Below are 23749 nucleotides of genomic sequence, written 5' to 3'. Positions count from 1 at the left end.
TGCCTCAGGAATTTGTCGTGGCCACGCCAGTCCTCTCCAGGTCCCTCCTCTTCCAACCCAGCAGTCTGTGTTGACCGGTTCGGGGTGAGGCTTCCCTTGAGGGGAAGGTTCTGCTTCATGGCCTGGTGTGTGTTGGAAGAACACTAACTTGGGGCATAGAAGCACAATTCTTAGAGTGGAGGGGACCGAAGAGGCCACGCAGCCCAAGTCTCGCTGCAGAGGCCGGGAGGAATGAGGACCACAGTGTCGGCTGTCAGCAGCTGGTCAGGCACTAAAACCGGAGCCGCTGTCTCCCCGGGGCCAAGGCGGCTCCCCTCCCCTTGGCTCCCACGCACTTGCCCTCGATTTGGTCCCTTTGCACACCCGGTCTCAGAAAGACGGCCCCCAGCCCCTCCGGTTCCAGCCCACGGGATCATGCAGCCTCCCTTCCGGCCTCCAAATGCAAGCAACCCGATTTCAACGCCAGGACCAAGTGCCAGAAACCAGAAAACTGAGCTCCATCCAGGCTGAAAAAGTGCAACCCCAGCTCACTATCAGATAAGTCCTTTTCCTGCAAGAAATGTGGCTGTGGTGAAGGAGGGAAGACGGGACCAGAGGCCCCTCTGCCAGTGCCCCACGCCCATCAGGGAGAATCGAGGAAACACACTGCCCGGTCCTCGTTCTGGCCCAGGGCTACCGATGAGATAAAACAGCGGGCTGCAGCCCAGCACGCCATCCCCTCATTCGGGAAACTTACTGAGCCATCCCGGGGCCTGTCCAGGTGAGCCCCTGACCTGCCTGCCCCTGAGGAGCACTCCGAGATGAGGCAGGGACTAAGACAGATGTGTGTGCTCCCATGAGCGCACTCGTTAGAGAGCACACCACCAGACGACACCCCCAGCCACGTCCGAGGTAGCTGTCCACTGGTGTCTCGTGCCAGAGTTTCTCGGGGCGTGGGCCCCACAGGACCATCCATATGCCGAAGGCCCCATAGTAGGAAGAGGCTGCTTTTCAACGGCATCCGGGGTTGCTCATGCTAAGAAACCTGGAGGGCAAGGAAGGAGCACAGAGGGTTTTCAGCTGGCCCGAACTAGATTCTGCTCACCAACCGATTCCCGGAGAGCATGAGGAGAGGGGGATGGGGTGGGGATGATGAGCAAAAGAAAAGTGCCGAGTTCTTTGCTAGGCTTGCCTGCTCTCTACTTTGAGTAATCATTCAAAACAAGGAAATCTGCCAGAAGACACATTAAGTCTGTAAGAAAAGAAGGCTCCAGGCAAAGAGCTGTCAGTCACAGAGAAAAATCAACACAATCTATTGATTCTCCTTTCCCAGTGAAGGGGCAGCTTCACGTTCAACCTTCTCACCGCCCTCCCCCATCCCACACAGTTACACGACTGTGAAGGCAGAAAAGGATTTTGTAAAAAGTCACCAGGAAAACTGATACCAGGGAGTGGGGGTGGACCAGATGTCTCTGCTTGTATGAAGGAAAGGGCAGGAGAGGGAGGCCCAGGCTGGGGTCTGCACTTCATTCCAGCTCCATTGGTCCTCCCTTCTAACAACTAGAGGCACGTTCCCTCGGAGTCATAGCCATCTGAATGCTCCAAGCCGTCTGGGCCTCCCTGCAGACACACAAGTCAGAATGACCTCGAAGTTGAGTTTGCACACCTAGAAGTTGCCCCTTTCCTTGCTGAAAAGGGGGCCTACCCATGACTGAATAGAAACAGATCTCCAGGGGCGCCTGGGTGGCTCAGTCATTAAGCATCTGCCTTCAGCTCTGGTTATGATCCCAGGGTCCTGGGATCGAGCCCCACATCGGGCTCCCTGGTTGGCGGGAAGCCTGCTTCTCCCTCTCCCACTCCCCCTGCTTGTGTTCCCTCTCTCACTGTGTCTCTCTCTGTGAAATGAATAAATAAAATCTTTAAAAAAAGGAAGGAAAGAAACATATCTCCAGAGTTCCACATTGCTGGGTGACCTCACGAGCTGGGGCCCCAGTTTATTCCTCCCCCTTCCGCGGGAAAATCATCTGATGGCCTCACGAGAAAAGAAGTTCACGCACCACGGCAAGAGGCCATTTAGCCTTTGAATAGCTCCTGTGGTTGCGACCCCACTACTTTGTTGATCAAGGTTTTACTGCCTCAACAAGCCGGCTTCTACCAGAGCTACACAGAACATGTCTTCCCTTTGCTGGACCACACAACCTCAGCGCTCTCATCTCCTGGCCTCCTGACACCTGTAGTCCTAAGAAGCAGACATCTTTAAACACACAGACTTGTCCAGTTGGAGGAGGATATGGGAAGAGAACTGCCAGGCCCCTTGGAGAGTGGGAAACCTCCAACTCGACCCCACAACACCTAGGTGCAATGGCCCGCAGCTCACTTTCCCCCACTTCACAGCTCCTACCTGCACAAAATATCTGCCACCGGCCACCCCAGGCCAAAGGGGTGCTGAACACTCAGTCTCTGTGCTGGCTTCGGTGCAGAGGAACAGCACAGAGAGTGCCAATAAAAGTCACTCTCGACTGAAGGATAGAGGTTCCCAGATGTGCCACATCTGCTGGGGCCACCATCCCCTTTGGGGGCAAGGCTGTCATGAAGTCTCAGGCCTAGGTTTTCCAAGGGTCCTCTCCCACCCAATGCCTTGGACTTCGGTCTTCAGTTAATATTTGCCCCCCTCGTGAGCCCAGAAATCATCAGGGGTTACATCAGCCTATATTTTAATAACCTCCAAAACTCTTTCTAAGCCTCTCTGAGAAAAATATCACCATTACTATCCTGGTTCAGATTTGATATATCTGTAAACCGCACTCGCCCTTTACTTTTTTCTTTTTTAAGGATGTGTGGCTTTGTGTTATGAGTGCTTTAGGGAAAATATGGCCATGCTGGGCATGCTGACAGCCCCCACTTGAACAGAAAGCCTTTCCTGAGGTTGCCAAGCTGAACTGCAAGATGGCACCTGTGACCAGGGGTGAGTAACTGGTTAGATGTGAATTTGCACCTGTCATTTCCAGGACTTTTCAATACGATCTCATGAGGTCTACACACCAGTTCTGACAAGGATGCACAATTATCCCTGTGCGGCAGGTGAGAAAATAACAGGACTGGGCCAAAGTCTCATGGCTAGTCAACTGTGGAGCTGGCCTTACAACGTGAGGCTGAGGTCTAGAAAGCACATGCTCCCCGCTTCCAAGCTGCTTTCCCATCATGCTCTCCTTCCCCATGCAGGCGAAGGGGTTCCTGTGCCCTCCGTTCCTGGGTTTCCGAGGAAGCACAGGGAAGAATGAGAGCCCTGGGAACGTGGTCAGGAGAGGGATCCCAACACGGGACCAGTCCAAGGAAAGGCTGAGGTCAGGACGCCCAGCAGCCACCCAGACCCCGTCAAGGAATGCTGACCCACGGGGCAACAATGCGCTGCCCTGTGCAGTAGGCTTGCAACCCCAACTCAACTCTTCAGTTCGGGCATCCAACACACTTTTCATCTGCTGCACACTCTTAGGCACAGTCTTCTCTCCCACGCATGCCAAAGATGAAGGCCCAGTGTCCCCAGTGCACATGCCTGGGGAGCAGGGAGGCACTGATTAAAGATATTCGATCAGGAAACCCAAGTCACGGAGTTTTTGAGGAAGAAAATAGTGCAATTCCAGATCTGGAAGAAGCGTTAGAGATCACCTCAGGTAATCCCTTCAATTTGCTTAAGGAATAGGCTCAGAGGCTTTAAGGAACAGGCCTGAGTCACAAAGTTACGAGTGTCAGTGTTGGAATTAGAACCTGGGACTCCAGAAATTGTGTTATTTTCTATCACATCACATATTATCTCCTTGCACAGAGTTCTTATTTTTGTTTTTTTGTCAGGTGGCTAAACTGAGTCTCAGAGAGGTTAAGTGGCTTACTTGGGTTGACACAGTAGGTGGTAGAACCAGGCCTTGGACTCAGGTCTGTACGACTCCTAAGGGTATGTGTGCTCTTTCCAATATATTTTTAAGATCCTTGAGATGACACCATGTCCTTTATGATAATACCTGCTAACCACTCGAAACTGCTAAGGAAGTAACTCCTGCCCAGAGAACCAGCAGTTCTAAACGGACTTGTGGCAAAAAAAAAAAAAAAAAAAAAAAAAAAAAAAAAAACACTAAAAACCTAAACAAAAGAGGCCTAGTTGGCGTTTGAGGTAATAAACAAAACACCAAGACTATAGGAGTGTTCCCCAAACTTACAAAGATGGCGCCGGGTTTGCACAGAGACAGGCTGTGGAGAAAGCCCTTCTAGATGTCCCTAAAGCCTTCCCAAGGTGGGGAAATCAGTGGCATGTTCTCAAAGGCCTCTCTCTGAAGTGCTGGCAGAAGGGGAAGCCTCTGAGCTCACCAGTGGAGACTAAGCTCCTGGAGACGCCAGAGTGGCTGTAAGAGGCAGGCTGCTCTTAGCTCTGCAAGCTGCTGACTGGCGTGGCCGTGCTTGCCCTGCAGATAAGCTGTGCATACGATGACACGCGCACAGCCCCTGGTGCCCCACGGCTTCACACGTGCATCTACGCCCACGCCTCAGACCTAGCCATACACACACAGGCGTGAACACACATGCGCACCACTCACGCACCCCATCTGTGGCCTCTCCCCCTGTCCCTAGTTGTAGCTACAGCCCCTCTCACTTCCCTCCTCTAGAAAGCCAGCCCCTCGGGCTCTGGCTAATACCATTCCCAGTCCAGCGATTACGGGGCTGGCTCCAGAAGCACTGCGTTTGCTGCCTGCCTGGGCCCCTAACAAGATCTGGAGAGAAAAGTCAGGGCAGTTTATGACAGCTCCTAATGATGACTGCTCACGGTAATGACCAGCTCTGCCGCGACCCGGGTCTGAGCTGATTACAGGCTCTGGCTCCCACTCCGCACGCCCAGAACAGAGGTTTCCCGGGGGGCCCTGACCGCAGCAGATGCCCGGGCCGCATGCTGACTTCATCAGGCCAGCCTTCAGGGGCTCCTTCAAGTGGGTGGCCCAGAGCTGGCCCAGGCCTGGCCGGCACTGCTCTGGGCCCTCTCTTAAGGATGTGATTTGAGGGGCGCCTGGGTGGCTCAGTCGGTTAAGCGACTGCCTTCGGCTCCGGTCATGATCCTGGAGTCCCGGGATCGAGTCCCACATCGGGTTCCCTGCTCAGCAGGGAGTCTGCTTCTCCCTCTAACCCTCTTCCCTCTCGTGCTCTCTGTCTCTCATTCTCTCTCTCGCAAATAAACAAAATCTTTAAAAAAAAAAAAAAAGGATGTGATTTGAGGGCCTCCTCTCTTGCCCCTCCTCACCCTTACCCGCAGACTCGTCCATCCAAAATATCTTGCCTGAAGTTCTGCCGTTAGCATTTCACTGCTTTGGATTAATGAGTACCTTTTCTTTCCAGTCTCCCTCCCTTCCCAAGGTCTTCTTTTAAAATAAAAGTAAAAGTAACGTTCCAAAATAGGTTTCTGATACCTCTCCAATGCCAACAACACAACTGTTCTATTCCTTAGCATGGCATTCGAGGCCCTCCGTGATCTGACTTTTGCCCATTTTGTCGATCTCATTTCTAAATGTTTGCCTCCACACACCTTATAAGCTGCCTGCGAATAGACTCTCTGCTCCTCAATATGTAGATAATGTCATATCTCCATGTCCAGATCTGTACTGGGCCCTCCACATAGACCATTCCTCCCATGCCCATCTTTTCAGCCTGGCAAACTACCAATGCCTGGGAGAACACCACAAGGTATCTCCTCTCTGGAGTTTTCTCTGACCCCTCCTTGTGCTCCCGCAGCCCTCACTTCCTAGCTATTCGAGGAACTTCAGCATAGGATGACACGGTATTACGTGTAACTGTTTCCCCCTCTGTATCCCCTCAGAAGGTAAGCCCTGAGGGCAGCAGCCACATCCCAATCATCCTGCCCAGCCACTCTTATATGCGCTAATCAGTGCTGAGGCTGACATAGGTTGCATCCTCAATCCAGGCATTTATTAAACCTCTACCACTCACATGCAATTAGCCCATGGAGGCACCTCCACCTCAAAGGCAGGAAATGCCATGTGGAGCAGGCACACAAGGGCCGGGTGCCAGGCGTGGGAGGCAGAAGAGGAGCACCTTCGGGAAGCCCATGGCAAACTGGAAGTTTTGGCCTCCAGAGGGCCCCAGGAATGAGGCGGGGGTAGGTGCCCCAGGCCCCCACGAGCTCAGCCACAGATAGACCCCCACCTCCACCTCCAAAACTCACCAGCTCCTACTCCGATGGAGGCATGACCAAGTGGGCTACTCTCACCTCATCTGGAGGCTCTGTACAAGGTTTCTCACTTAGGATCCAGCATAAAAGGCACTACAGGATAGAATTGGGCCCACTAAAATCTCCCCTTGCCTGTACTCATCTGCACGGGTATGAGCGAGCTTCTGGCCAGCTAAGGTTTTACTTCCTTGCCAAGGGCTCACTTCAGAGCTCAGGAGACCTACGGGGAGGAAGAGACTGTCTCTTTGGCTTTGACTGTGGGAGTCCCCTCTTCCCAGGCCCTGGGAAGAAATGATCCAAACACTTCTGTGTGCATAACTAGAATCTCCTTGGGTGTGGATCCCAAAGTGAGCATATGTAGTACAAAGTATTAGCAAGGCCATGTACTCAGTACATGTTCAACCACTGTCTGTTGAATTCAGTCTGTGCAAGAGCACATACCTGCTGCAGATAGATTTGCAAAAGAAAACACACACACGTACGTGCATCACACACCCGTTTCTAAATGAATATGGTTAAGAGTAAAGAAGCTGTAACCTAAGACACTGGATACCACTGACCAGCATGTGGCACCTTGCAGGCATCTGAGCCCCTTTGCGCCTCTGCATCTCAGAATAAAGGTGGTAACCCTTTCCAGTTAGCCAAGCTCCCTCTGGGTGCAAGCAGTCACAGCTTACGTGGGGGTTAGAGGCTGCCCTCATCTGCTGCCTCGTCCTTCTACTTTTCAGCATCTTGCCCAGAGCAGATGGCAATACTTAATGACTGACCTCCTTTCCTCCTGCAGCCATGAGCGGCCTGGGAGGTGTCTGGGGCCCATGGCCACACTGGATGGGTAACCACTGTAACACACCTGCTCATTCCAACTCCTCCAGGAGCTGGGGACCCCACCCTCCCAGCGAGGTACACAGACAGCACAAAACCCAAGTCCTTCCAACACATCTCAGTTCAGGCTTTGTGTCCCCAAGTCTTTAGCCAGGGCAAAGCTCTAACACAGGATGCTGACTCAGTTGTGAGAGCTGACAAATGATATTCTCTACCCATATTTGTTTACCTGCATTGGGTTTTGTCATTTAAGAATTACTACTCTTTGTTTGGGTTCTCAACTCCTTTCCCAGTCCTTGTCTCTTGACACCAGGAATTTCCTTTCTCCATTAATCTTAATTAATGGATTAATTAATCTCCAGTCTTTACTTTCTCCATTAATCTTAAATCTGAAGTTAGAATACTCATTCCTCCGGTCAACTTCCCTGAATTTCTCCAGCCCCCACGGAAGACCCTCCCTCCTCAGGCCTAAGAACTTCTGAAGCTACCAGAGAACAGAGACAAACAAGCATGGCCAAGGCCTGCCTCATCCACCAGATTCTTAAATTTGTTGAGGATGAGAAGCAGGTTCTTGGCTCAAAGCTGAGACCAAAGGAAGCCTGGAAGGAGCACAGGCAAGTCTCTGGGTCCAGGAGGTCTTCGTGGCAGGCCGGCGCCACCTCCCCCCAAGGGACTCCTGGAGGAGGCCACTCACCCTCCAGGTGCAGCTGTCTGTTCGGGTCCAAGTGCCAATTCCAGGCCCCCGTTTCTAACTCTGCTGCCACAGACACAGAGATAGGGCTTTCCTTCAGCTCTAAAGCAATTTCCAGAAGCTGAATGGATCTGTTGTGGAAGACACACCCGCATGAATGAATTTTCAAAGGGCTCACAAAGAGAAAAGAAGACATCTGAGGTTCTTACAGAAGGATATGTCCTGGAGAGCACGCTGATGAAGGACGAGAGCAAACCAGAGAAAGCCGTTCTCATAACCCTGCCCGAGTGAATGAGAACACAGAGGAGGAGAAGCTGGTTACTCATGTTTCCCCACTGTCAGAGCACTATTTTGGCATCTTTACAACTCACAGACATCCTTTCAGAATTTGTAAATGATTTCCCTTAATTCCTGCCCTAAAGAAATACCATATTTATTCCCCTAAATATCTGCAAGTCGGTAAGCACCTGCTACCTGCACACCCATCCCTCAAAAGCCCTCAGAACAGCCTGGCCCCACACACCCGCAGCCCCTCCCACCCCGAAAGACCAGCACCAGTTACTCTCAAGACTTAAACACCAGCACGGAGGCTGTCTCTGCACTTGAGCCCAGACCTCCATCCCAAACGCTTTCACCAAGGACACAAACATCACCTCTTCTCCTAGGTCCCGGCTTCCTCTCCCTGACCCACTAAAGAAGTCAGGATGAGAGGGACCCAGGGTGAGGCCTAAGTTACAGGAGGTCCCTAGGAACACCTTTAAGCTCGGTCCTGCAATAGGGACCCCACCCAAGGCCAGGGTGATCTAGAAGCTCCAGACTCCTGGACCAGAGCTGTCCAAGAACAAGCTGTTTATAATTCAGCCGTCCCTCCCCGAAAAGCCACTATACACGATGACCACAATATCTTCCTTTGAAAGACCTAGAAGGCTTTCTTTCATCTCTTTTCTTTTCTACCACCATTCATGTGTTCATTCAGTCCCTCTCTCAAACATGTCGTGGGCACTGACAGAACCAGACCTGCCCTCTCTCTTCCAGAGGATCGCTCACCAGCGAGCAAAGCCAATGGCCCCAGGGACATGTCGGCAGCACTCTTCACGCTACCATTCAAACTCAGGAGAATTCACCGCCCCCGCGTCCCAGTCCCAGCCCCCTACCAGTTTTGTCCAACGAATGTCTATTTTCCAAGAAACCTAAACTGGCTGCTTCAAGCTCACGTTCCTCCTCACACATCACAGGCTGTTTGTGGGATGCTGACATCCTGAGGCTCGCCCCTCTGAACCAGGAAGGCCCCAGTGCCAGCACCAAGTGGCACTTGAGCCCAGGGAGGCCCACCCGGCACAGGAGGCTCCTGCACCCACGGGCCTGGCCGGGTCTTGCTCCAGGCAAGGCTGCTGTGCCAAACTCTCGGGGGCCACGGTGGGAGTGACAGTGCTAGTGACAGTCCCGAGGCCTCTTACACAGCAAAGCTATCGCTCAAATATTTAGTGTATGTGTCTGGCTTTCACACGGAATTTGCAACCTGCCAATTACCAGTGTTTACCTTGGTAGAAATTCACGGGAAATTTTAGTCTGAACAGGCCCAGAGTTTATTTTACTGCCAGATAAACAACTTTCTTTGATAAATCATCCGTGTGACAGTGTTCCTGAAAGACTAAACAAAGATTTCAAACGTAATCTATAGGCCTTTGAGAAGTCTTCCAAAGCTAATGCATGTTTAATTGGCTGCTCTAAGCAGGGTAGGGCAGGGCAAGGGCCTGACATTTCTTTGGCCATTTGTTCTCCTTTAAAACACACACACACACACACACACACACACACACACACACACACATATAAATTGGAGCTTCTGGCTCATTTCTGCAAAACTGGATGGCATTTACCAATATTTAAATGCTTGCTCGCTTCTCTGAAATTAGCCTGTTTTTTGGTTAAAGGGAGTGCATCTCACAAATACCACAAGGCCATTGTTGGAAAAGAAGCAAAGGCCCTGGAGATCAGCTTGAGAAAAAGAGTGCGGAGAGCAGTATAACACACAGGGCTTTAAAACCTCTCCTAAACGGAACCCAATAAATTAGGAGTAGAAAAACACGTATCAGGAATTAGATTTCTGAAAATCACATACAAACAAACAAATAAACAAAAAAAACACCTTCAGGAGGCACATCCTAAAACTGCATACGGTCAGTTCAAGCTCCATGGGCACAGTGCTTAGGGTGTCATCAAACTAAAACCCAGATCTAACTTCTAGAAAGAATACACAAGGTTGTTTTCTGTTAGGTTTGTTTGGGTTTTGTTAACTATGGCACCTTGAAGCTGCATAGAGCTTTTCAAGTTTTTCCAAATGAGCTTTTAAAAAGCCTTCTTCAGTCTAATCCTCTGTTAACCAGAGAATTAACCAGAACATTCCATTCCATTTCCTAAAAATTTTTTGCCAAACAAGCTGATTTCACTCGTGCCAGAATCCTCCTACCTAGTCTAATTTCCATCCTGAAACTATTCTTTCCAGTGAGAAGAGATAATCATGATTATGGACTGAGCTGCGGCCATATTCCCGGAACCCCACACACTTGACTGAGTCAATTCTCCCCATAACACAGTAACACAGGAATCACCACTCATATTTTGCAAGTGAGGAGACAAGCTCAGGGAGGTTCAGAGGCTCTCTCGTGGTCACTCAGTTCATAGGGTTGGGATTTAATCCAAGTCTCCCTGGCCCAAACTTACATTCTTTCTACTCTACTGCACTGTCTGCCTCCCCACAAAGAAAGAAACCGATGATTGCTGAGCTCTTTCCCTGTGGCAGGCACACCTACTAGTCCATTTCCATCCCACAGGGCCTGAGAGCAGTGAAGGAACACCCTATATCCTCTTCCCAGGGAGCTTCCCCACCATTCCTGGCAGGGGGGGACCTTGACAGCATGGGAGTACGTGAAGGACAGGTATGAAATCTGGACCAGGTGCCCAGGGAAGTGCTGGTGGGAACAAAAACCTTAATGTATGCCAGGCAGGGCAGACTTGGGCAATCACATGACTAACTCCTTTATCTGAGTCTTATTTTTCTCAGTCTGTGACATGAGTCCTGGATTGGCTGATCTTTGAGGTTCCATCCAGCGCAGCGTGTCTTTAGAATGACAAAGGGATACAAATGAGCAATGTGGCACCCAAAGACATGGGCCGCCTGTGCAAACTGTGAACAGCCCCCATTTCCCAAATTATCCCTTCCCCCCACCTTTCTCCACCCACACCCAGAAAAGCTTCAGACAACAGAGGTGAAGCTGAGGGTCAGTCCTTCTCAGTCCCCTTCTCCAGCATAGTCTATCCATACATCACATGAAAAGGGGGACGTTTTGTTAAGTGAAATAAGCCAGACGCAAAAGGACAAATATTGCAGGACGCCACTTACGTGAAGTACCCAGAATCGTCAAATTCATAGAGACAGAAATGAGATGGTGGTTTCCGGGGGCCGGGAGGAGGGCGGATAGGGAGTTAGTGTTTGATGGGGACACAGCTTCAGTTTGGGAGGATGAAACCTCTCCAAAGATGGATGGTGGGGAAAAGTGCGTGACAACGCGCGTGTATTTGATGCCACTGAACTGTACACCTAACAGAGATGGTAAATATCATGTTATGTATATTTTACTACAATAACTTTACAAAAAAAGATAAGGAAGCTTAAGAAATGGGGCAGGGCCACTCCTAATCAGAGAATCACCAGCTGGAGAGGACCTCACAGGATACCCGACCACACCATTTGGCCACTGACTGTCCCAAGGAGTCAGACCTGGACTTGGCCACAGGAGGGGAAGTCGTGTGTCAGCCAATCCTGAGCCAATTGCACCCGCAGCGAAATCACTCTTAGGACAAAGAAAAGCAGCCACTCCGGCGTGATGCAAGGAGGGGACAGGGCTGAAAACAGAATTAGGTTTGGGAAAGATTTCAATAAATAGACTGAAAACAGAGGACAGAGAGCTCCCAAGATGAACCTCTCATTTCTCTGGGGAGAGCCACAGAGGAGGCCCGGGACAGGTGACCATCCCTGAAAGGGCTACTTCTGTCCCTGGAAGGATCAACCGCAGTGAATGTTTAGTGAGTCCGGCCTGGGTTCCTGACACACCATCTCTTCTTCTACTCCTCACCAAAACCTATACCTGGGTCTATGAAATAGAGGGAAACTGAGGCCTGGACCGGGGAAGGGATTTGCCCAGTGTTGCAGGGCATGCACATAGGAGAAAAGGAAGGACTGAACTCAGTTCCAGGGAACGCCGTGCCCCATCCACAGATCCTCGCTTCTCTGTCCTTTCTCATACTTAAGTATACTTTCACGGGCTCCACTATGCTAAAGCAGAGTGATTCTCACCGAAATTTGCTTTACCCAAGTGTCTTCCTGCCTGCTGGAGCCGAGAGAATTAGGCATGGAGACAGGGAGCACCGCACTCACCAGAAGCGGAAATGGGGCTCTTTCCCACCTTTGCCCTGACGTTCCTTAGCATGGCTTCAGAGTGCAAAGTGGTCCCCCTGTGACCTCAGCCCAAACTGCCCAGGGCCTGACTACTCTGGCTAGGACCCCAGGTTTGGGGCCTGCTCAGACAGTCTCCAATCTGAGACCACGGGTGAGCAGGGAACAGACATCACTACCAGCCCAGCCAACCAAAGGCTTCAAGGCTTCTGGGTCAGCCACGGCCCAGGCACCGGACAGCAGGCCCCCGTGCACGGATGGGAAGGCTACTCCAAACGGGACCCGGGCTGCGAGCCGTGGGCTATGCTTCCCGTGGATGAAAGCGCCAACCCCACGTTTTCCCTCACATGAAATGCCTTAACAATCCCTCCCAAGTATTTACAGATCTGTGGGTGGGAGATGTATTTCAGGGGTCTTCAGCCTGCCAACTCCACTCCAGGAGCTGTGTGCCCTCTCCCCTGTCTATTTAATTTTACTTTCACTGAACTAGATTTCTGGATGTGAGTGCTTTTGTTCTGTTTTTAACATACATGTATATATACTCAGTCACCCAAAACAGAGTGTAAAGTTTTCCTTGAAATTAATAAACATGTTGTACATAGTCACTGGAAAGGAGCTTTCTCCTTTTACTTAAAAAAAAAAAAAAGGCAGTCCAAGTCCAATTTCCATCTCCCCTACCATCCCATCTGACAAACTTTTATTTCATGCCTACCATGGGGAAGAGACTGCTCCTGGGACTGTTTGAGTACAAACAGGCCTTGTTTTGTTCATTCTAAGACACGGATTATCTTCACATTTTCACGTGAAGCATGCTTCCTTTGTCACTGCTACAAAACGAACAGCGCATGTCATGATTAGTGGGCATCTCACATTAGGTAAAATGGTGCAGATTAGAGACCCTGCTCCCCAGCAGCTCACAGATGTCGCAATTACTGCGCTGGCAGCCAGTTTTCCTCACCTGCAGGAGGAAACCCAAGGTTTAGCTTGGAAAGGCTGAATCTACATTTTGCAAGAGATCAAAGCGCCCTTCAGAGTAAAACACTGTGCCTCCAAAGAGCCGCACAGCCAAGGCACCTTGAAAGACGAGTTAAGGCAGAGCAAGAACAGATTAGTGAAGTTTCAGGAACCTCTGAAAAGACTTCTTCTAGGAAATACTCCCAAATGCTAACAATGAGAGCTGGTTTCTTTCCTTTCCTATTTGACTCCTTTTGGTATTACAAAGTATGGTTTTACTCTTTATGAGGAAATATATAAATGGAAAAAAAAAAATCCTTCCAGAAGGCAAGGAAAATTTCTGGGGGCAAAGAAATCTTTTTTTCCACAGCAAGAAAATACTGGGATAAAGAAGTTGCCACCTGAACTCTCAGGCTCAAGAAACTGGAGAAGCCAGTATGAGAGGAAGCTCTGAACTCTTAGCAGAAGTAGATCATCATGCACATTTCTAGCAGAAAAGCTTAAGGGTGTTTACAGATACTGGAGAAGCCAGAGAGACTGGCCGGAGGCGGGGTCCTAACCTCCCAGCAATTATAAATCAGATCTTAACACCCGTGGGATAAGCTAACGTGAGGGAAAGATGCCTATGGGCACCGAGTTGTTACCAGCAGGATTATGAGTGGGGCAGCTTGCAAATACGATATTGGCATGTTGAAGAGAAAGGAGCAGCACCCTGTTGTCACATAGCAGGAAAAGCCGAGAGAACAAAAAGCAGAGCAGTGAGTCCCAATTTCAGCACAGCAGACAGGCTGGCCACCATGTTGAATTCAGAGACTTTGCGCCATCTAACTTTCGGCTTTCCCACATCTGGTACTTGATCCAGGCTAATCCACCTGCATTCCTGAGTATCAGCACACAGGTGTTTCTACTGATGCTTTTCCCTGTTGGGGAAAAGAAATGCACTCGGAACTGAGGGGCAGGGTACGGTGCAGAGGTAGAGAGACTAGTGGCCAAGCAGACCTGCCAGAGGTTTTAAAATGTACCGCCTGCGAAAGAGGTGACGGGCTGTGCACGCCCAGCTCCACAGAGGCTGCAGGAGTCTGAGGATGCATTGGCAGGAGGGCGAGTGTGTGCACTGACCCAGAAGGAATGCACCCCCTTATTCCTCGAGCTCACAGAAAGCCTTCCAACAACCTGATGTCTTCCCACCGGGGATGTCAGGGCCACTTAATGCGAAGTTTGATCCCTGGAGTAGAGAGTAAAACATTCTTTTTCTTCTCTGTTGTGTGTCAGCTTGCATTGCTGAATTTCTTTGTTTCCTAACTGAATCCCATCAGCGTGGCTGACTGCCTCACTTACTTGAAATGAACTGAGCTAAGAAACAAGTTTCTCAACAAGGCTGCATTCTCCAGGATGCTGAGAAGGGCAGCGTTAAGCTCAGCCCCTGCAGAGTGGGGGGGGGGAAAAATCCGATTTATGGCCTTATAAGAACATTACAAACAAAAAACTAAAAAGTCTCTCTTGCACCCAGTTCAAAAAAGCCTGGCACACACCATACCCATGCTGAGGGGATAAATGCCTCTGTGGCAAAGCCCAGTGGCTGTTCATCTTCTCTTAAATGAGGAAGGCAGCAGGCCAGAAAGTAAAAGAACTCCAGGTGGCAAAGTCAGATTCCTTATTTATGAAGTAAGTGGACTTGATATGATGACCTGTAGGGTCCAGGAGGACCTCAGAAATTCTCTGAAGCCAAGAAGAAAATCAGCTCAGGGCAAATGGAACACAGTCCCAAACAACTCATCAGTCAGATCTGCCAAGACCTGACTGGCTATTAAAACGAGATCTACCCCTCCCTCCCATAAGCAGTAAGCAGGTGGCTTGCTGACTTAGTAGGCAGCTACTACAGCGGGGGCAAGGATAGCTGTCCCAGGGGGGTTACCTGAGCACCCTCTAGAGCCTTACCCTACACCATAAGGTCAACCTTCCACGTTCAAATTCTTTCCCAAAGCCTGCCTCTTCGGCCCACTTCCAGGGAATGTCTCTAGTTGAACTAGTTGCCACAAAACCCCCAATTACCAGAACTTTGATGAGTAAGTGGGAGTGGAGGGAGGAGACCTGATGACAAGTTCAGGGTGGTAAGTTCCAAAGACTCCGAGCATAAAGACACGGATTCTCTTCTCACACCTTAACATTAACAAGTCCTTAACATTAACTTGGCCTTGAGTTCCCACAGCCCCCTTCTCAGCTGGTGAGTTATCTCATGACTCCATGACTCTCTAGGAAATCACTGATTAGTGTTTGGTCAGTGTTTAAGAAAAAAAATTTTAATTAAATTGTAATTTACTCTAGGTAAGTATTTTTGAGTATGGTGTCTAGCACAGTGCTTTGCCCTCCAGAAATGTTGAATGAATGGATATGTGACTCAATGAATGACCAGATACATTGAATTTGAGCTCCCGAATAGGAAGGCATGGTCAGTCAATCACTTCCTTCATACACTGAATTCCAGAGTTTTCCATCACTCTTCCCTCAGGAGTTGAGCCTGATAGAAGTCACAGGAGCATAAAACATCAGCTAATATATTACCTTCCAGAGTTCACTTTAATATGGATCCTGGATTTGTGCAAATATCAGGGGGCCAACTTCTAAAAGTGAGTGGGCTCATTTACAATACCTGAAGAGTATCAGTGAAATCCAAACCGGGGCCCCTCAGTTATCCCTCGAAACAATTCTTTCGGATCACAGCCTATCTCAACAGATTCTTCCTGCCCCAGGATTTCCGAGAGATTTTTTTTTTCTCTGTCCCAAATGCATCTTTGGGAAGGAATCTCAACCCCATTTGTGGAAGAAAAGCTTGTTGCTAATGCAGCGTGGGACTGTGCACCCACAGACTCTACAGCAGGAGACCTGCCATGCTCAGCTGGGCTCTTGGCACCCCCAGTGAAGCAAGGAGGTGAGCATCAAGAAACAAAAGTTACTACCAGATGATGGAAGGGTCAACACAGTCTGCACACATCACCTCAGATGCCCTCTACCATTTCCTTTGGGTTCATTTAAAATGGCAACCAGAAAAAAGGATGTGCCTCAAAGACAGGCAGGAAAATGCATTCTAGACCAAACTTCCTAGAGGTCCCGCAGGCCCCCACCAAGAACAAAGGAGGCAGAGATGCCTAGTGCACAAACAAAACATGCAAGGCATATCCACCCTCAAGAAGCTCTTTGCATCAAAGGGTCTGAGTTCTCCCACTTCTGTCCTCAGTCACAATGACAGTCCTGAGAATATGTGTGTCACGTGTATGATTTCCTTCCATTTGCGTGTACAGGTCATATTCGTGTGACGCAGACACAGCCCTTGACCAGTGGAAGCCCCTTCCTTATGCTTTAATATGCTTGGTTAATGAAAACATGCAGTTGGTCGCCCTGAATGGCCAAAGACTCCCATTACCTACCATTCTGCTTTTCCTGGTAAGAATTCTGCACGAACTGCAGCCTCAGGGACACGAAGCAGGAATTGTGAAAAATGCACCTCTCAGTGTCAGGCTGAACCTTCCTTCAGCAAAGCAGGCCTGGCCTAAGCAGAGCCACTTCTCAGCATCCATATGAAATAGAAGGAGTCAGCCTTCCAAACGAATGTGGTTGACGTTTACCTTTCCCAGAGAAGACAGGCTCAGGGCGTCTGGAGCTGTTCAGGTCTTCTATGAGGCTGACTACAGGGGGCATCCCTAAAAGGCCCCCTGAGATCTGCTCCCCAGGCCACACCCAGCCCTTCTCTTGGGGCTCTAAGGGCTGATTTGGAATTCTATTTTAACCCAGAGTGGTTTGGGAAGAAGGGAGAGAATTCTTGCTACTGGAGGGAGGTCAATTTCCTGTGCCAGGAAGGACCTGATGGGGGGACCATCTGAATGCCCCCAGCGGCTGGACTCCACCTCCCCAGCATTTCAGAGCCTGGGTAGAGTGGTGCTGACACCTAGGGGTGGATGGAGAAAGCGCCAGTGTGGAGGGAAGGAAGGCCCGCCAAGCAGCTGGCAGGACCTCCTGGGTGCACCTCCTGGGAGCATCCAAGGAGTGGTGTTGCTCCCTAACTCCTCCCCATCTGTCCTCGAATCTGCCACCCTCCACATCTAGTGAAGGTCCCCAAAAACCTGTCCAGGGATCCTTCACACAGAAGGGCAGAAGGCAAGTTTGACTTTAATAAAAAGGAGCCAGTTCTCCACCCTATCTAGATTACCATGGGCCTGAGAAAAGCAACCACTGGGGGAGAATGAAGGGAGAGAATATGAAGCTCCAGAAAGAGGCATCCACAGGCTCTCTGTTCCCCAGGGACACAGACCAGGAAGAAGCAGGGACTATGCCAAACCTCCCAGAGGTGGCCAGGGGTGCTTTCTTACCAAACTCGCTCGCACAGAGATGTTCGATTATGGCTTCAGATTTCAACTCATTGTCACACGGAGGACACACGGTTGTGCCTAGGAAGGGAAAGGAGGAGAAAAAGGAGCTGTGAGTGACAGGGATAGGGGTTCTGGAAGGAGCTATCCCTGGGACCAGGCTGGAAGTAGTTAAAGGTCTTCTGGAATTTCTGAAGGGCAGCTGGAGAATCAAAGAGTCCTGGAACCTTGGACCTAAAGCCAACAGACACAGTTTCTTGAAAACCTGGGGGCTAGAACTGTGGAATACGGCACAACCACGTAAACCAACCTAATCTGGGGCTAGGCAGGGGCGGGTCTTTGAACTGTGGCTTGATGGGGAGTGCGCATCTATTCCAGGTGTTTGTTTCTGGTTCTTTCTCCCCTCGCCCTTAAATATCCCTCTCTGATCCCTGCCCCCTTCCCATTCCCAAACTCCCAATGGGATAGCAGATCAATCTGACCTGCTCTCTAGGAGCCAAGAAGGAAACTCAGACACACCAGCCCTAGCCACAGGCCCCGAACACCCCTCTCCAAAAGGGCCATTGCAGTGCGAGTTCCTGCCTGCGCCGGGTGGGGGGAGGCAGGGCCAGCTGGGTGGGGGCTGGGGGCAGCACCAGCAAGAGCTGCCAAATGGGAGAGGGGAACCCTCCGAAGGCGTTTTCACAACACTGTGAAGTGCTTTGAAGAGGAGGTGTGTGTGTGGTAGGCATGAGGGCCACTGCCAGGCACTAGGCACAGGGGGAGGAGACTTCTGAGGCCAGAGCCAGAGGCCTCCTCCAGGCCTAAATGCTGCTGGAGAGGACCCCTGGGAGGTGGAGTGTCTCTGTGGGAGGCCAGCGAGAAAGCAGGACAGTGGAATCCCCGGACGGGTGAGGTGGCCTATCATCATCACCACCATCCCCACCATCATCCATCAACCACGAGGAGTTTAATCCATGATCTAGGAAATCTAGCACATTCGAAGGGCACTCTGCCCCTGGCAAAGCACCGGGGTCCAAGCCAGTCTGGCGCTGAGGAGCAGAGGGAAGTCACCCAAGGTAAAACGGTAAGATGGAAGGCCCTTTGTCCTGCCCTTTCCAGTGGCCTCCGTGGCAGAGTCTCCTGCCTGTGAGGTCCCCTGTGGCTCAGTGAAATGGGCCAAGCCTCCCACAGTGGAGACGCTATGGAGAGAGCTACACAGCCCTGCCAGGCCAGCGCTGCCCCCAGGACATCCTGGTCCACAGCCGGTCACCCCCACTTCCACGCAGGGACCACACCCCTTCATTGTTCTTCAGATTCCTCTCCCACATTCACTCTGTACCCAGGGCCAAACACCATCCAGATACTCAATGCAGCAAGAACCACAGCCAAGCAGAAGACTTCTCCAAGGTTCTCCAGAACCTTCTCCAAGCAGAAGACTGTGTAACTGTCTTTTGGCCCAGAATTTGGAAATTTGCTTTTCGGCCAGAACTTGAAATTAGGTTCTGGAGGTAATGTTTCTGACAACGGGAAAAACTTACCCAGAATTTCGCATTATGGTTCTTGCTTCCATGGGGAGAAAAACAGAAAGAGTCCTGAAATATGGGAAGGACCATGTTACCTATCCCGGGAGAGTGAACCGTGCTTTGGGGTTTTCCTTGTTCTCTTATTTACTTTTTTTAAGTGGAAGCTATCACACTGGAAGTTTTTATGAATATAATCTTGACTGAACAAGTAGCAGGGCCCGGGCAGTGAGAATATCAAACACTGTCCCCTTGGCACACTCACATCATCCCCTCTGGACCCTCTGAGTTCCCTGAGGGGCTCTGTAGTCCACGGGGCCATGTTCCTCAGGCCCACCAATGAATATTTGACCTTCAGCACTTCTCAAGGTAGAAAGAGCTCATGGGGTGAGCTAACCCCTATCTTGACTTTTCTTTTGGCCAACTCTGGAGCAGCTTGATCCAGGGAAAGGAGGAATGTGTAATGCAATATTCATCTATGCCCCCCCTCTGGTGTGTCCTTGGGGCCCTGCAGGCCGCCTCAGCGGGAGAAATCCACCATCCGTCTGAGAGGTAGAACTAAACTGCTGGTCTAAGGTAGATTTAAAATAATGTTTAAAGCAAAGGAACCAAAAACTGAAAGGTTTTGTGTTTCACTAATATTTTAGGGGGAGGAGAGGAGACAGTCTAACACTAGAGGCACAATGAAGTGATTTTTTTAAAAAATCCGGACACACATGGACACAGCTGTCTCTCCCGCTCTTATACAAACACACACACACACACACACACACACACACACACACACACACAAAATTTACACGTAAACTTTCTCTCTCACACATACAGCAGGTCTTCCCTGGCCAGCTCCTTGACACCCCGAGACAGACCCTCTGGAGGCTCTCAGGACATGTGAGGGCACCGTGGGCCCTGCAATCCGTGACTAGAACGGCCAGGCTGATCTAACGCATGACACATCTGAACAAAAAAAATAAAAATAAAAATAAAAATATATGCTCATTCATCCAACTTCAGTCAGTGAAACCTGGCTGGAAGGGGAAGCAACAATGTACTGGCCTGGGAATGGATAGGTCTAATGTAAGCGTGAGATTTAGAAATAACTTTCCTGGAAAGTTGATAAAGTTATGCCTCTCCTGTAACAGATAGGGACAGATGCTGATGTAGCTGGGGCATCAGCCTTTTGGAGGGAAAAGTATCTTTTGACTTCTCTCTCATTATCAAGTTGATCTTTACTAGCACATGGCCCCTAAGGTGTGCCCAAGACCCCAAAACATGCCCATTTACATGAATAGCACGCAGAGATATGTGTTGCCTTGAAAATTTGGCTTTAATTTCAAAGACTAAAGAGAAAGAATAAAAGCAGTGCCTGTATATTTATTCTTACCCCAAAGTACCAGTTCCCATTCTGGAGCCACTAGCCATAAGGTCATAAGGACTGGTAGTTTGGTCTGTCTCAACCTGCCCCTGCAAACACACACACACACACACACACACACACACACACACACACACACAGCCTTCCCACCTCCATGCTGAGCTGACAATGGCCATGCCACCTCAGACGATGTCATGTGGGGCTCCTGTGGGGCTCCCTCCCACTGAAGGGCTGCAGTGCTGGGGAGGAGTGGGTGCTCTCTCCTCTCTGGCCAGAACCTCTCACCAAAAACAATGAGGGAAGAACCAGTTCCCAAGCCCCACACCTGACTGGTCTTCTCGTGGCTCATCTCTACTCGGCAGCTGGCCTTGGGAGGGTGCCTGCCTAGGCACTCCTGGGCTAGAGGGGAGGACAGAGGGGGATGGTACCAAGGCCCAGACTCAGGAGGAGGCAGTCAGGTAAACAGCAGCCCAGGGGTCAAAAGCAAGACAGCAATTATATGATATCCCCCACTCCACTCCAGCCTTTGAGGGGGTCAGTTGGGAGGATTCTTCCCCCTCTATATGTAGGCACCTTGGCCAGTCCCCCATCCTCCCCTCAAAATGTGTTCCCCCAAAGGTCTCCATGGGCATGGGCTCTTCCCTAAACACAACCGGGAGTGGAGTAGAGGCCTCTGGGGCAGAGCTGGGCTAATCTCCTAGCCAGCCAGTGGCCAGCCAGTGAGGAAGGGGAGAAGGAAAAGCCTGGGGGCTGCCTGCCGGGGATGGCTCCACACCCGCAGAACACAAAGTGCTTTGTTTGCTCTAGGTAATTGCTGAGCTCTTGCTCCCAAAGGGCCGCACTTCCCCCAAAGGTTAACCCTGTGCAGACACCCAGGAAGGGGCGAGCAGAGGTGCCCTGGCCAGTGCAGCCAGACTGCTGTCTCTCCCACACCTGGCAGGGGCCCAGGCCACCCAATGCCGGTCACTTTGGACCAATCTCCTCCCTCCCTAGAATAAGCAGGAGCATTGCAAATTCGGGACTCCCTTTCCCCATACTACCACCCTCACACTGGAAGAGTAAACCCTTCAGAGGACATTTCTCTTTTAGGCATCACTTCAAGATGAACTAAGTCAGCCAAGAGCCGGTCCCCCACCCTAAACCCCCTCCTCAGACCCCCTCCGGACAGCGCCCCTGTGCTAATCGCATCTAGGTATGGCTCCCCATCCCGGACTATGGGACTTTGGGCACATCTTTCAGCCTCAACTCTGCTCCTGAAGAATTCGTTCCTATAAAAGTCAGGCCACCACGCTGGATTTTTTGTTTGTTTTGAGTTGGCTTTTGCCTCTCCGGGATTTTTTTCCCCTCCCACTCAAGAGCTGCCCTTTAAGTGGGAGGGGTTCGAGAGGAGGCTCAGGGTCCTCCGTGGAGCTGTTCAGAAAGTCTCCAATTTGTGCAGCCCCACTCCCCAAGGAGAGATGAACAATGAGCTAATTGCATTTTTATCTTTCTAATTACCTGAGGATTTGTGTAAATGGGAAAAGCAGGGGGTATGCAAGAATGAGAGTACACACTTTCCAGCCCCCAGCCCTCCCCCAAGCAGTTACCTGAAAAGGGTGGAAAAACAGAAATCCTGTTTCTAAACTTTTTTTTCTCAACCAGCTCTGCAATCCTCCCAGAGCTACTTGGCTGAATGACTAGCTAAGGAAAGCTGGGGAAAGGGGGGGGGAGGGTGGATATTTTTTTTACTCCTCATCGAACCTATGAAAATAAACAAAGCTGCGCCTTAGCATTTCCTCGGCCTTTCTAGGCTTTCTACACTTTGGGTTTGGGTTTTTTCCTCCTGGGGCATCCCGTCTCGGGTATTAAAAACTTCCACGGGGACTCGGTTCCCTCCCAGAGGGAGAAGGGCTCTCCTTTCATATGGAGGATAAGGCTTTGTCTCAGGTATGGAAAAAGCGAGCCTGGATCCCAGAGAGCCGCTCCAGGCACCGCATCGAGCTTGCTAGGGGCCGAGGCGCAGCCGCCGCTGCCGGCCGTGCACCTGGGTCGGTAGAGGTGCTAAGCGACACCTCGGACGGACGAGAGGCTTTTAAAACTCGTTCCGCACAGCTTGAGAGCAGCCTCCAGGGAGCACGTCCGAACTCCGGGGAGGAGCGGCGGGGCGGGGGTCCTAGTGGCAGGGGCTTTCCCCGCGGCGGGTCCCCTGGGTCCCCGCCCGCCCGGGTTGGGGGGCTCGCGCGCGTGGAAAGGGCCGACCTGACCTTGGGGCTTGGAGGCTTCGGTGGCATTGGGCGGGGTCATGGCGATGCAGACGTCCCCCTCGGGGAACTTGTCACACTTGAGCATCTCGGGCCAGTAGAAGCCGAAGAACTGCATGACGGGCTCGCACGAGTCGCGCACGGCTTCGCAGAGCCAGCGACACGGGTAGATGGGCCGGTCGAGGCAGACTGGCGCGAAGAGCGAGCAGAGGAAGACCTGGGTGCCGATGTGGCAGTTCTTGTTGAGCAGGGGCACCCAGCTGCTGGCCTGCTGCTTCACCTCGGCCATGGTCTCGTGCTCCAGCAGGTTGGGCAGCACCATCTTCTTGTAGCCCACGTTGTGGCACAGCCGCAGGTCCACCGGGATGTCCACGCACTGCGGCGGCTTGGTGTAGAAGCGCCCGCTCTGGTAGGAGCCGATGTCCGACTGGAAGCTCACGTAGTCGTACTCGCTGGCCGAGCCCGCGGCCAGGAGCCCGGCGGCCAGCGCCAGCAGCACGCCCGAGGCGGCCCAGCGGCGGCCCCCAGCGCCGCGCCCGCTGCCCATGCTGGCTCGGGGCACTCGCTCCCGCGACGTCGGGGCTGCCTCGGCCGCCTCCCCGCGCGCGTCCCGCCGCAAACTTCCAGGGATCTCCAGGGACAAAAGGCGCCGTCCCCAGCGCTGCCCGGCTCGGCGGCCGCGCGCTCCTTGCCCGGTCCTCGGCGGGTGGCTGCCCTCGGGCTGCGGCGGGCGCCGCGGCTGGAGCTCGCGCGGGGAGAGGAGCGCGCGCGGCGGCCCGAGTGCTGCCCCGGCTCCCGGACGCGCGGCGGGCGGGCGGGCGCGCGGCACCTACTCCTGAGGCTGCAGGACTCGAGTGCCCGGTGCTCGTGTTGCAGAGCCCTCGGAGTCTCCCCGCGCAGCCAATCAGCTCCCGGCGGCTGCGAGCCGCACTCATTTAGCATGTCAGTCACCGGCGCAATTAACCAATCGCTTCACTTGCAAGGGGGTTCGGTTTACTAGAACTAAACCCAGGTCAACACCCCTTAAAAAACAAAACCAAAAATAAATAAATAAATAAATAAATAAATAAATAAATAAATAAATAAATAAATAAATAACAGAAGAAGTGGGGAAAGGAGAGGAAAAGAAGAAGAAAAGGACAG

The 23749-nt window shown here is 51.4% G+C and overlaps 1 protein-coding gene across 1 annotated transcript in view; it reads right to left on the bottom strand.

The window, feature by feature from the left end:
* Nucleotides 1–23406, bottom strand: part of SFRP1 (secreted frizzled related protein 1) — a 45437-nt gene extending 22031 nt beyond the window's left edge. The window contains exons 1-2 of the mRNA XM_027600354.2: nucleotides 22610–23406; nucleotides 17493–17570 (exon numbers count right to left, since the gene is read on the bottom strand). Of these exons, the coding sequence (XP_027456155.1) occupies nucleotides 17493–17570; nucleotides 22610–23153 (622 nt within the window). The 5' untranslated portion in view covers nucleotides 23154–23406. The remainder of the gene's footprint in view (nucleotides 1–17492; nucleotides 17571–22609) is intronic.
* Between the last annotated feature and the right edge of the window lie 343 nt (nucleotides 23407–23749).

Source organism: Zalophus californianus, chromosome 2 (genome assembly GCF_009762305.2).
Source record: "Zalophus californianus isolate mZalCal1 chromosome 2, mZalCal1.pri.v2, whole genome shotgun sequence".
Classification (NCBI taxonomy): Eukaryota; Metazoa; Chordata; class Mammalia; order Carnivora; family Otariidae; genus Zalophus; species Zalophus californianus.
This window is presented reverse-complemented; position numbering and strand designations above follow the sequence as displayed.